This window comes from Ammospiza caudacuta, chromosome 6 (assembly GCF_027887145.1).
Source record: "Ammospiza caudacuta isolate bAmmCau1 chromosome 6, bAmmCau1.pri, whole genome shotgun sequence".
Taxonomy (NCBI): Eukaryota; Metazoa; Chordata; class Aves; order Passeriformes; family Passerellidae; genus Ammospiza; species Ammospiza caudacuta.
This window is the reverse complement of record NC_080598.1, coordinates 43,340,289-43,352,548: the sequence shown is the minus strand read 5'-3', so window position 1 is coordinate 43,352,548 and position 12,260 is coordinate 43,340,289. Positions and strand designations below refer to the sequence as shown.

Genomic DNA, 12,260 nt, shown 5'->3' with positions numbered 1-12,260 from the left:
CCAAGAAAGAGCCATGCATCAGAAGACACTCTATTCCACACCGTCCGACTCAACAACATGCAATGAGATGTTTCAGTAATTTGTCATTCTCAAGTTACTTCCTAATTTTGCTCTCAGAAGGCCATGACCTTGAGCAAAGATAACTACCAGAGGGAAAAATTCTATCACCAAAAATAAAAGCACAAAATGAGAAAACTAATTTTACAGAGAGACAGCACTGAAATACTCCTATCCAACCCTTCCTGGATAATTTAATGTATGTTTATAACCACTTCTTGGCAAATGCAAAGAATGCAAAGAAAAAAAATTAGAATTCAGTAGCAGACATCCTGCATTAAGGCAAAGAGGCATTTTAGAAGCCTGAGCTGACAAAGAACAGCTTACATCATCAGATCAAAGAAAAGCAATGGAAACTACAGGGTCATGCTTTACATTGATCCAACAGGTCAGGCACTCGGGTAAACTGTCAGACTTTGCAATGGTCTCCCTTCTGTACCAACAAGATGTTAAGGCAGCCCACAGTTAGACAAAAATCTAGGCCCTTTTCTAGGGCCTTCTTATCCCTTCACATTCATAATGTGCATCCTCCATATTTTAACTCTTATTAGCTTCAAGTCAAAACTAGAGGCAATACGCAGAAAATTCTCACCTCAAATTTCCTTGATTTTGAAGAATCTGAAGCAAGTTAAACTGAGGTCTTGAGTCTGGTTTTTTCAGAAAGAGCTTTTCTCTATTTCCAGTTTTTTTGTTATGTTTTTTTGGTAACCTCTCCTTAGAAGCAGTTTTCACTGAGTCAGAGAGCTCTGGCTTGTTTTTCACTGGAGTGTCCGAAAGAGAGCAAACACTTCTATCTACGTCTTCATCTTCATCCTCATCCATCTCCTCTTCCTCCTCATCTTCTGTGTCGGACTTGAGGGACAGCTTTGTTGGTTCTGATGTGCCTGTAGTAGAGGAGAAATCACTTATGCTGATTAAGAAAAAAAGAAAGTGGAGAGGACTGTCTACTGCTCATACCCTTTGGTTTAGGGGTAAACTCCTTTCTGCTAGGAGGACAGAACACTGCCATCTCAGAACACCATCTCAAGTATGACTGTTCTATGTTATTCTGTCTTTCATCTTGTACATCAATTGAGAAGTCCATTTTCCCAGTATTACAGAACACAGAAGAACACTAAGGTTCTTGTTTTGGCCTTACAAATGAAAAAAGAACGCCCACACAAAATCAAAGAGGCAAAGACATTTTCCTCTATTTTTATCCTGATTCTTACATACATACTGACATACCTACACCCACACTTGATATATATATATACACACACACAAATTTTTGTATGCTGTGTGTCAAATAAAGCTACAAAAATCTAAACTTCCACATGAGCCAATAACAATCATAGAGCTTAAGACAGCAGCAAAAACCATCTTACAACATCCAATCTCTCCTACTGCAATGAGTACCATACAGCTACTAGAAAGAGTTTAGATAAAGGCAGGAACAGTCAGTTGTGGGGATCATTCATCTCTGTACCCCTTTAAGTTTTTCCAACACCAGCTTGGATAAGGACTTCTGTTCCCAACAGCTTAAGAGTCACAGCTGTCTAGGAGAATCAATCTGAAAGATCCCATCTTTCTCTGAAAAGCTGAAGAATTACAGAGGCACACATACTGTTGAATTCTTTACCCAAAATGCAACAAACATGCTCATCTGTAAGTAAGCACTGTTTACCTTTAATCATACACACGGAAGTGTGGGAAGGTGGGAATGAAATTCAAGGCACTAAACAAACAAGAAGCTCAGAACTAGAATGAAGTGAAAACTATTAACATTTGAAACAGAACAACCTCATTCACACACATTTCAAATGAAAAAGTCCTTTGCTTGCCTTTTTTTTTTACCAGCTGCTCATTTAAAACTCTAGCCATGCATACCTAATGCTCTTGCCTGTGCTGCTCCAACCTTGCCACGGTATCGCTGCCGCTTCCGTAACTCCAGTGAAACGAGCTTCCTCTCATAAAAGAGAGCATGAGAGCCCACAATTTCCATCCTCCTATCCAGCCTTCCATGGAGACCTGCTCTGGGAAGCACAGTACACAGATATCCCTCAGTCACCCTTTATCTTTCTCTCCCTGATAACACAAGAGACCAAACTTCAAGAAACATTCTTGCTGATACACAGAAAAAATATTTACCATCAGTCTAACTCTGCTCTACTTAAGCCTGTAAATGTTTGAAGAGAGTCTTGTATGTACTCCACAGAACATCACCTCTCAAAGCTCCAAGACACAATCACCTAGTGTCACACTTTCATGACTGAGCAGCCTCTGCCCATCGTGCAACAGCTCAGGGCACAATTAACATTGCAAGAGTACAAAATAGGGAAGGGGAATGGAAAGAGAGCATATTTACATGAATCTGGTTGTTTGAACCATTTATGTAGACAGCTTGTTCTTCACTGATCAGATAAAAGCATTTTAACATAATAAAAGTGGAAAATGCCAAACTTTCTACAAGTTCGACCTAAGACAAGGGACGAGGAGCCCTGCCAGATTCCAGAAGGGAAACATCAAAAGTAACAATTTTCTGCCAGTGCACAAAAATCCAGAAAAGTGCTCCCCATGATATAAGTGTAAACAAGCATAGAAAATGCTTATTGTTTCATTTATCTTTTCAGTTCTAACAAAGTGAATATATGAGTATATGAAGTCCAAATCCTTGTGCATGACAAGATCTTTCAAAGAGAGCTCAATAAGGCTTATCAATATGATAGGAATACCAAAATGAGAAGTGTATGAGGAGAAATTTTAAGATCCAATGAAAACATGAGCTCTCCATATCTGGGTATATTCTTTTTGCACTGTATTTATGTTTCTAAAGTTATTTTCATGGATTTTCAGGAAAGGCATTGACTCACAACTCGGAAGATGAAGCTAAGGAAATCTAAATTTGTAATAAATCCTACAGAGTACAAATTATTTAATTAAGAAGCTAATTACCGGGATCTTCCAGTGAGGAACTCTCTTTTCGTCTTGCTCCTACATAGAGAAAAAGGTCAAAAATTACTCTGCATACCAGATCAGCCTTGATTAAAAAGCCTCCCTAGTCTTTCACGTGTACAATGTAAAGACCATATTTACAGAATTGCTTGTGAGTTCTATCTCAAAGAAGAAAAAATAAAAAGGGCTCCAAAAGAGGAGCCCTGAGAGCTGTACTACAATTGATGCTTGCATTTGTTTGGCTTAAGCTGGAGAAGGCATTATTTAGAAGAACTCTTTAGACACATCCCTGAACATACACAGAGAAAAAAAATTGTACAGCACTGATGCTGGAAGAACTTCTGTAAATACTGTCTCCTTTCTCAGTCACCTTGTCTTTACTTGGTAGTTACTTCATAGTGGATTTCAAATTTGAAGAAGAAATGCTGATAAGGAAGGGCATTAACCACTCAGTGAAAGACACTGCATACAACTCTCAGTGGAAGCTCAGCTAGTGGCATGAACTGTTCCCACCACCACCCAGAAGAAGAATCATCAAATCATGACTGCACAGATCAAAACAGGGATACTAAACCATTGGACAAGTCAATTTCAGGGCTTACTGTACATGAAGACAAACTTTAATGTGATTTGAAATTTGAAACAAAAGGTAAGCCAGGACCACCTATAATCCTTTCATAGAGAAAAAAATTATATAAGAGCTTGAAGTTTTTTCATGCCTATAGTAATATTAGTACTCCAATGATTCCCATGCCTTTTGAGTATTGTCATTTTTGCCTTTGGTTTCAGAAATGCAACACATAAATATATGACCAACAATCATTTGCACACTAGAAAAGAGATGCACAATTATCAGCACTCCTATAAATCCCAGACTTGTGTTTATAACACTGGATAAATGAGCAATCAATCCTTTTTGTACTGTTTGTGCCCTTTACCTCTCTCCCAAACAGAGAAGCTTTCTACCTGTCCTTAAACAGACGTGTAGCCAGCATATAGTTCATTGATGTCTTGTGCTCTAGAAAAGATCTACGAAAAGGAAAAAAAAAAAAAAAGAGAGGATTATCAGGACAGCTCAACAGCTCAACTCAATGAAAGGCAGTACAGTGCAGAAATAAATGGCCTCTAAAACATATCCCAGAAGGTAATTCAGACAACATGGTGCACCACAACAGAAAAGACAAAAGGAGGAGAGCTATCATTTCTCAGCTGAAGTTCCTGGTGATGCAAGAGACAGAAAACATATAGAATAAACATAGAAATAAACATAGAAAATTGTAATATAGTATAACTTTCAGAAGGAGTGAGTTCTATATGGCATTTATGGCTTAATGACAAGAGTACACAGTGCACAGCTTGAGGATGTAAAAGTAGATAGCAAAAATCTGAAAGGAAGACATTTTTATTATAACAGAAAAGCAATACCAGAAATAATGTCCAACAGCTTTCCATGGGGTGCAGTTATGCAAAGCAGCAGCTGATTCCTTTTTCTGAACAAGGGATCAGAAAAAAGAATATTCAAGGCTAAAGTAAACTTTGCCAAAACTTTTAATACATCTTTTAAAATGCCAAGATAGCTGATCTACACATTTCTAACACAGAATACCCCTCAACATGGAGCATCAGTGCCGTCCTATCAGATTTTTGTTCTTACCCATAAAGGTCCCATGTTAATGGGGTAGGGAATATCCGGATGAAGCCTCCTCTCCGTTCATTTTCCTCCCTCACTCGTCGAAGAACTTTGATCTGATTAAAAAGAACAATAGAGAACAGTCAGCAAAATAGATAGCAATGAAAAATAAACCTTCCAAAAATCTCTGAATTCCAGAAAAAAAGACTATTCAGTCCTGCAAATGGACTGAGTAGATAATGATATCCTTAATGACTTTTGTCTTGCATTTAAATTTGGAAGGAGTCTATCACTGCTTCAAGCACATCTCTGCTTGGCATGATTGTGGGCAAGGCAATACGAGCAGTAAAACTCAAATTCTGTTTCAAAAATTACTCTTCTTCTCTCACATTTTTCATTATATGCACCTGCCATTTGTTGAGCAAATAGCCCCACATACTGCATATAAGCCAAGGTAAATAAAAGCTATTTAATAGCCTCCTTACCTCCTCCATGGAGAGGCCTAGCATAGAGCTGTTGTGCCTTCCTGCTGCCTTTTCCCTGCCTAAGGGCATCGAGCTTTTCACATCAGCATCACCAGCAGACAGAGGACGGGTATGCTGTAGAGATAGTGAATCCAGATTTTTTTTTTTCCTCTCTCAATTTTCATATTAAAAAAATTACATTCAAATTCCAGGACCCCATTCCTAGCAGGATCTACACTTCAGAGCACTACAGGCCACAATTCACAATTCCACACCCCAGCTGTTGAAGAGTCCACAGCCCAAGTGTCACTACATATGAGTACTCAGATTCTTAGATTTTAGCACAGCAGGCACAATTCAGGCATCACTGCCAGTGTTTACGCCTCTGGCCTATTCTGCAAAAACAGGAGACATACCAAAACCAGCAAAGTCAGAATGCCATATAGGAAAATCCTCACCCAAGGGGCACTGGAGTCAGCATTCACAAGAACCAAATACATTTGAATTCACACATCAGTGGTACCAGAACCATGATTCTCTGTTCTAGCTGTGCTGCTATACTAGAACAACAGAACTGTGATTCCCCGGTGAGATAAAAGCTGCAGGGAAAAGTTCACCGCCTTTTATTCTTCTGTTGCTATACTGCTCAATTTCAACTTGCTACTTCTCACACTTAACAGACACATTCTGCAGATGTACACAGACACATCATGCAAATTTGCATACATATGCAAACTTTTAAAAATAAGCAATAATTTGCAGACCGTGTCACTAAGTTTATTTTTAACCTGATGGGCAGTCCTGGCCAATTCTAACAAAAGAACAGGAATTCAAAATGTCTTCAAATCATCAGGATTATAGAATTTTAAAATCCAAGCAAAAAAATCTTTGAATTTGCTCTCAAGTACATTTAAGATGGTCTTAGGCTCAGTTTAGATAAACTACTTCTGCAAAAATAGCACTAAAAGAGTCTACTGAGAAGGTCTCAAGCATTTTTACTAAATTCAAAAGTTTATTTTAGCTCTATACTGAGCAAAGAATGCACAGAAAGCCTTAATCTAGAAAGAAGAGAAAAACCTGACAGAAACCTTAAGGTGGGTAAATCCAAGGGAATATCCCATACTGCTCAAATATAAAAAAAAACTCCATGGCAAGATCAGGAAGCATCTTTATTTGTAAAGACTATGGGAATTTAATTCCATTCTCTCCATTTCAACAGAAATGAGAAGCAGCTACTCAGAATCTGTAGATGAAGCAACAACAAAAGCAACAGGCACGGCACTAGAATAGGTAATACTGCAGTGATTGGCACAGAAAAATCCAAAGAAAAAACAGACACAGCAGGTACCAGCTGTAACATTTTGTTAAGTCTGATTAAAAACATAAGAGAAAACAAGACAATCTGGATAAAAAGGCAGGAGACACAACCATCTGTAGAAGAAATAAAATGCCAGTAATCAAACAGGTTTGCTTGATGCTGTGGATGGCACTAAGTTAAAAGACTTTTAGTCTTTCTTTCTAAGCTTCCTTCCATTTCTACTCCACAGCTCAAAAATGTTGCTTAACAACTTTCTCTAAAACCTGAGAGGCAAAAACCATTTCCCTTAAAAACATTTCTCATTTCCTGGCACTACCATAACAATCCATCATCATGTGAGAACTGTTGTTCCGAGAGAATATTACAGGAAATTCTTCAATCTATTAAATTATCTGCTTTACTAAGGAAACACTTCAATGAAATCATTTCCATTGTCTCAACACAACAGAGATGATTGCATCAAATACAAACAGTAAATGTATGTGTATGTATTGGGCAGCTCTGACTCCTCCCTGAGCAAAACTACATGGCTGTCAAAATTCTAGAGAAAACTCTCTCTGCTGGACTTCCTGCACAGTTTTTTCCATATTTCACTACAGAATACCCTCTGGCTGTAGCACAGAAATGTCTCCAACTTCAGAGATCTTGTCTCCTCTTTGACCCAGCTTATCTATAAAAGTATAGATAAATCAAACCAATCAGGTATATCTCCAATTCTGCAAGTATCCTTGGTTCCCAAATCATGATTCTAATTTAATAAGCACTGACAGCAGTTGGCACAAAGATCATTCCTATTCTCTACAAAACCTTGTAATTCAGTAATATTCCTTCCTCTGAACCTCAGCTAAACTTACTCAGAATGACAAACAGCAGGGAACAGACTGAATTAGGTTCTCAAGATGATTCCATCTACCTTTTCTTCCTGATGAGGAAGCCCCATTAAAAAATAATAACTCCTACTACATTTGTGAAGGAAGCCCAGCAGCAAAATAATGCCTAACATGTCTCCACATGGCCAATAGCTTAGAATGGTAAACTAATTTTGATTTGTCTATACAGCTTGTAAGGGTAACAAACATAATACTAAGATAGGTAGATCAGTCTCACTTAGGCTAAAAATAGTCCCATATTTTTCCATTAACTTTAAGAAATCCTTCTTTTCTCTGCATCTATTTTGACCCAGTTCACTCTCAAACTTTTGCAGTGTCCTTCAGAGGACTGCCTCAAAGAAAAGGATTACTTCTCTTGTAGGGCCACCTGAATTTTGTCTGCACAGATTCTTCTGTGCTTACCTTATCATTCAGACTTGTAGTCTTAAAAACTTTGAGGGATTTGATCCAGCTGACTGACTCTCAGCAAGCTTCACCTACTTTTTATTTAAGCTACTAGAAGCAATGTAAATATTTTTTTCAACATTTGTTTTTGCTGCATGGAAACATGCTGGTGCCATGTCCTCTTCTCATGTTGACTTCCCTCTCACCCCCATCCCCCTTGCCCCAGGCTACTCAAACTGTAAAATATATTTGGGGATTAACAATGCCAAAAGCATTGCACACAGTAACATTTGAAAGTGTAGCCCTTACATGGGTGATGGAGCTGAAGGGTACTTACTGATCTGCTGTTTGCTCTTTGTGACTGTGCAGACACAGGACGCTGCAAGAGACACACAAAGAGAATAAAAATCTTGTGTTCTCCAAGACACTACGACCCCTGCCTGACTTGTTGAGGACTGGCAAGTACCCTAAACAAAACAGTATAAGCAAAAGGTGGTGAGGCACTGGAACAAGTGGATCAGAGAAGTTTTGCCAACCCTGGAACTGTTCAAAGACGGGGGACGGGGCTTGGAACAACCTGGTCTAGTGGAAGGTGTCTCTGTCCAAACAGTGGGGTTGCAATTTGATAATCTTTAAGGTACTCTGCAATCCAAAGCACTCTATGATTCTATGATAACTGAAGTGCAGAGATAAAGCTAACCACTTATATCTCCCTCATATCCTGCACAAATGTATCCTGTCCCCATTCCAAACACAGCATTCATTCTAAGCTCAGATGTGCTCAACTGTGCAGAATGCACCTGGACATATGGTTTTCAAAAGCACACTGAACTCAACTATGATGAGCAAAATTCATATTTTTGTAAATTAAGAGTCACCCACATAAAAATATTTAATAGCTATGTATCAAGGAGAAAGAGATGCTGTCAAGTAAAATTGTTCACAGAACAGAGGAAGGAAAAAAGTAAAAATCCCATAGTTTTGCAAGTACTTTCATTTAAATATATCAACAATATTCCAGTTCTTGTGGAGAAAAAAGATACTACTTAACATTCTAACACAGGTGTAGAAACATCAGAATGTCAAGAAGTATTACTTACCTGGTATCAGGCCTACAACTAAAACCAGTTTAAGGACAGGTTCAAAAGCAAACAATCATCAGAGCTGAGATTTTTCTTGCCTTCAGTGGTATTCAGAGTGTCTTCCTCTTCCAACACCCAACAGGAGCAAATGGTGGAAGAAAGGATTCTCAGGAGACCTATCATTTCTAGCTGTACTACTGACAAGTTCCTCTCTACAGTTGGCCTACTCAAAACAGATCAAGGTCCCTCCATTGCTTGCAATTAACTGAAAGAGCTCCAACCCAAATCCACAAGAAGTTACAATGGAAGCAGCAAAATTGTTCATCTCCCTAGAGGGAGAAATGTTCGAAGAGCCAAACCAAAGTAATTGTACAAGAAACTTGCAGTCCAGTCTGGTGAAACTCAGAAAAGAGAGTAACCATCTCAAGATAGTTATTCAAGAGCACTCTCAAGAGCACAGGCACCAACAGTTCTTTTTCAAGCAGCAATTTTACAATTATGAAAAATGGCCTATATGAATGATCAAAACTTAAAACATCATGAAGGTGGTAGGAAAAACCAAAAGATTCCATATAGCCTTTGCAATAGGAAATTGGAACAGGTATTGAAAATCCAAAAATCTGAGATAGAACATATTCAGCAAAGAACAAGCTAAAACATTCTGGGACCATGAAAAGATCTAAATACCTATCTAGCCATGGGATTTCCACTTAGGTACTTAAGAAAAAAATGCTGTAAAACTATGACTGCATTACAAACCTATTCCTATTAAATATAGGTAGTTAGGGCAATCACCTAATCCTGTCTCATAACCAATGCACTGTCGTATGAATCTTTGCAACTTTCAACCGGCCAACCTTACATCTCTTTGTGGGTATTTGTTAAGCAAAACAAAGTTGAAAGCCTCACTAAAATTCAATTCTTTACAACAGCTTAATTTTCTGAGACTGTCTTGTATAATTTTGTCGAATCATCAGGATCTGATGCCATTGCTCTAAGAAGGGTAATTCTTTTGAATGGTTTCTAATTTATCTCACATACCTTTTGTCTGCTACAAAGAGCACCTATACAGTCAAAGTGATCTGTATTTAAGGCTTATATCTGTCTTAGAAGTTTCAGACATGCATCCTAAAGATGCTCAAATTTCATCTTACCAGCTATTCACCTCTCTCACAGCGACTAAAGACTCTTGAGTTTTACAAGAGACAAAACATTGCAATTTCTGTGAGCTTTCCCTATACCAAAACGCACAGTGTCTTAGTACACTGTCACTGAACAAAAATGACTTGACATTTCCTAACTGAACTTGAGCTACACAGCCATGTTGCATGTCCATCACAGCACCACCAGCTGCAGAGATGTCAAAGAACACCATCTGCCTATTTGCCTGAGGAGAAATGAGTTGAAAGTCCAAGTGATGTAACAGATCTCCCTGCCCCCTTTGTGAATGCTCTATTTCCACAGATATTTATGGAATCCATTTCATAGACAAAAAGAGATGGAGAACAACTGTCCTTCCACATTACAGTGCTGAGAAAGCACTACCTCAACAGAAAAGACATGGGGCAGTCACAGCAAGATACATGAGGCCTCAGTCCAATGATCCATGGGAAAGAAAGTGAGATTCCAAAAGAGAATGGGAAAGAAGCCTTAAACTTCAAATGCAAGAAGTTTTTCACTTAGGAGAAGGTCTTGGAGAGACATTCATAAAGCTCCAGGGTCCTGGAAGCTTGTTATCCACAACAAAATCAAAGTGGTTGAACAGCCCAGAATGCAGGTGTATCCCCTGAGAACCACAGAATGGTTTGTGTTGGAAAGACCTTAAAGGTTATCTAGATCCAACTCCCCTGCCATGGGGAGGGAAGCTTCCAGTAGAACAAGGTGCTCAAAGCCCCATCCAGCTTGGTCTTGAACACCTCCAGGGATACAGAGTCCACAAACTCTTCGGGCAACATGTTTCAGTGCCCCACCACCCCCACAGGTAAAGATTTCATCTTCCATAGTTATGCTAGAAATCCAGATAATCTCACTCACTGCCTCTCTCACCCATGAGTCAAATTCTATGAGAATGACTTCCTCCTATGCTCCTCAGCCAGGGCCTGTAAAAGTCACTTACCTGCAGCTTCTGGTATGGATTTCTTCTGACAGATTCAGATGAATGATAAATGCTCCGGCTTGACCGCTGCCCTGGGTCCTGGCACACAAAGCCTATGGGCACCAAGAGCTGCATGAGAACTTCAAGACAGACAAAGCCTGAAAGATGAATCTAGCATTTCTGTTCACCAACTCAGTCTATACAAGACCCTCTTGTCCCTGCCCAAGGACCAATAAGAATCCTTTTCTTTTTTATACCTTGCTTTGTTTAATCCTAAACTGTAATTGCATTACATTTTTTGAAAAAAAAACTTGCTTCAAGACCAAGTACTTAAATCAATAAATGGGTTATTGAATAGCAGCACAGAGACAGACTTGGTTTTTTAAACAGCTGAGCAGCATACCTGATGACAATTTTACTTCTTTCACTACTAAGGCAAATTGCATCAAGCAACTAAATCAAGATGCAAGGGACACTGTGCTCTAGACAGTACTCCAAGTCTAGTCACCCAACCAAAACCCATACATTCAACTTTAAAAATGCATGAATACTAACTCTGAAGGCTAAAGAGAGTGTCTTCAAATACTAAATGAGGGACTCTTAAAACCACCTAAGCATCACAAACAGATGATTATTCTGAAGCTGAAATATCCACATATCACTTCTCAATGCTAAATACAGCTGCTCTCCTTAACTAGAGTTCACACCTATTATACTCATCTAGTAACACGCAACTCATGAACCTACCTTTAACTGGTTTTAAATGAGGGAAAGACTGAAGGATTTTTTTGTTTCACTCACCTACAAGAGTGAACATATCTGAAAGCATGCTAGCTTTGATCTTCAGGTCCAAAGGAGCATCACTGTCCCCACATGCAACAGAGGATAATAGGAATTATTTGTCTGGCATTAAATGAGAGGAATGCATCAGTATTTAGTATATCTTCCAATACAGCTTCCTTGCCTTCTTAAAACAGGTAAAAACAAGAAAAAAATTAGGTGATTTTCACATACATAGGTAAAGATCAGACAGCAATGGCTTAATCTGTTTATCCTTTTTCCACAGCTTTTAGTGTCCTAATGCAGACACATACAGCTTTGTTTAAACTCTCCTTAGGGCTAGAAGCATTTTCTTTGAATGTACGCATGTTACATTTCATGAAGTAGATAAAAGTTACTGTTGTAGAATTCCTAAAAACTACACTTAACTATGCCTCTTCCACATAAAGTTATAGCTGAGAGATCTACCAAAATAAACCCTCAACTTCCATTAGAGCATGAGGGTCAACATAAGGGCCAAGTCAACACTCACTCTTTAGCATTTATCTGATTAGAGTACTAGACTGAGCCCAAGAACTCCTCTACATACTTGAGTAAAGTGCAACTGATTGAACTCTGCTTGGACT

General features: G+C 38.7%; 1 protein-coding gene across 1 annotated transcript in view; it reads right to left on the bottom strand.

Annotated features, from left to right (window-relative positions):
- TTLL5 (tubulin tyrosine ligase like 5) overlaps positions 1-12,260 on the bottom strand; it is a 123,644-nt gene that overhangs the window by 79,303 nt on the left and 32,081 nt on the right. Inside the window, exons 13-21 of the mRNA XM_058807177.1 lie at positions 11,656-11,717; positions 10,876-10,967; positions 8,015-8,056; positions 5,107-5,220; positions 4,646-4,737; positions 3,958-4,020; positions 2,992-3,030; positions 1,927-2,072; positions 650-941 (exon numbers count right to left, since the gene is read on the bottom strand). Of these exons, the coding sequence (XP_058663160.1) occupies positions 650-941; positions 1,927-2,072; positions 2,992-3,030; positions 3,958-4,020; positions 4,646-4,737; positions 5,107-5,220; positions 8,015-8,056; positions 10,876-10,967; positions 11,656-11,717 (942 nt within the window). The remainder of the gene's footprint in view (positions 1-649; positions 942-1,926; positions 2,073-2,991; positions 3,031-3,957; positions 4,021-4,645; positions 4,738-5,106; positions 5,221-8,014; positions 8,057-10,875; positions 10,968-11,655; positions 11,718-12,260) is intronic.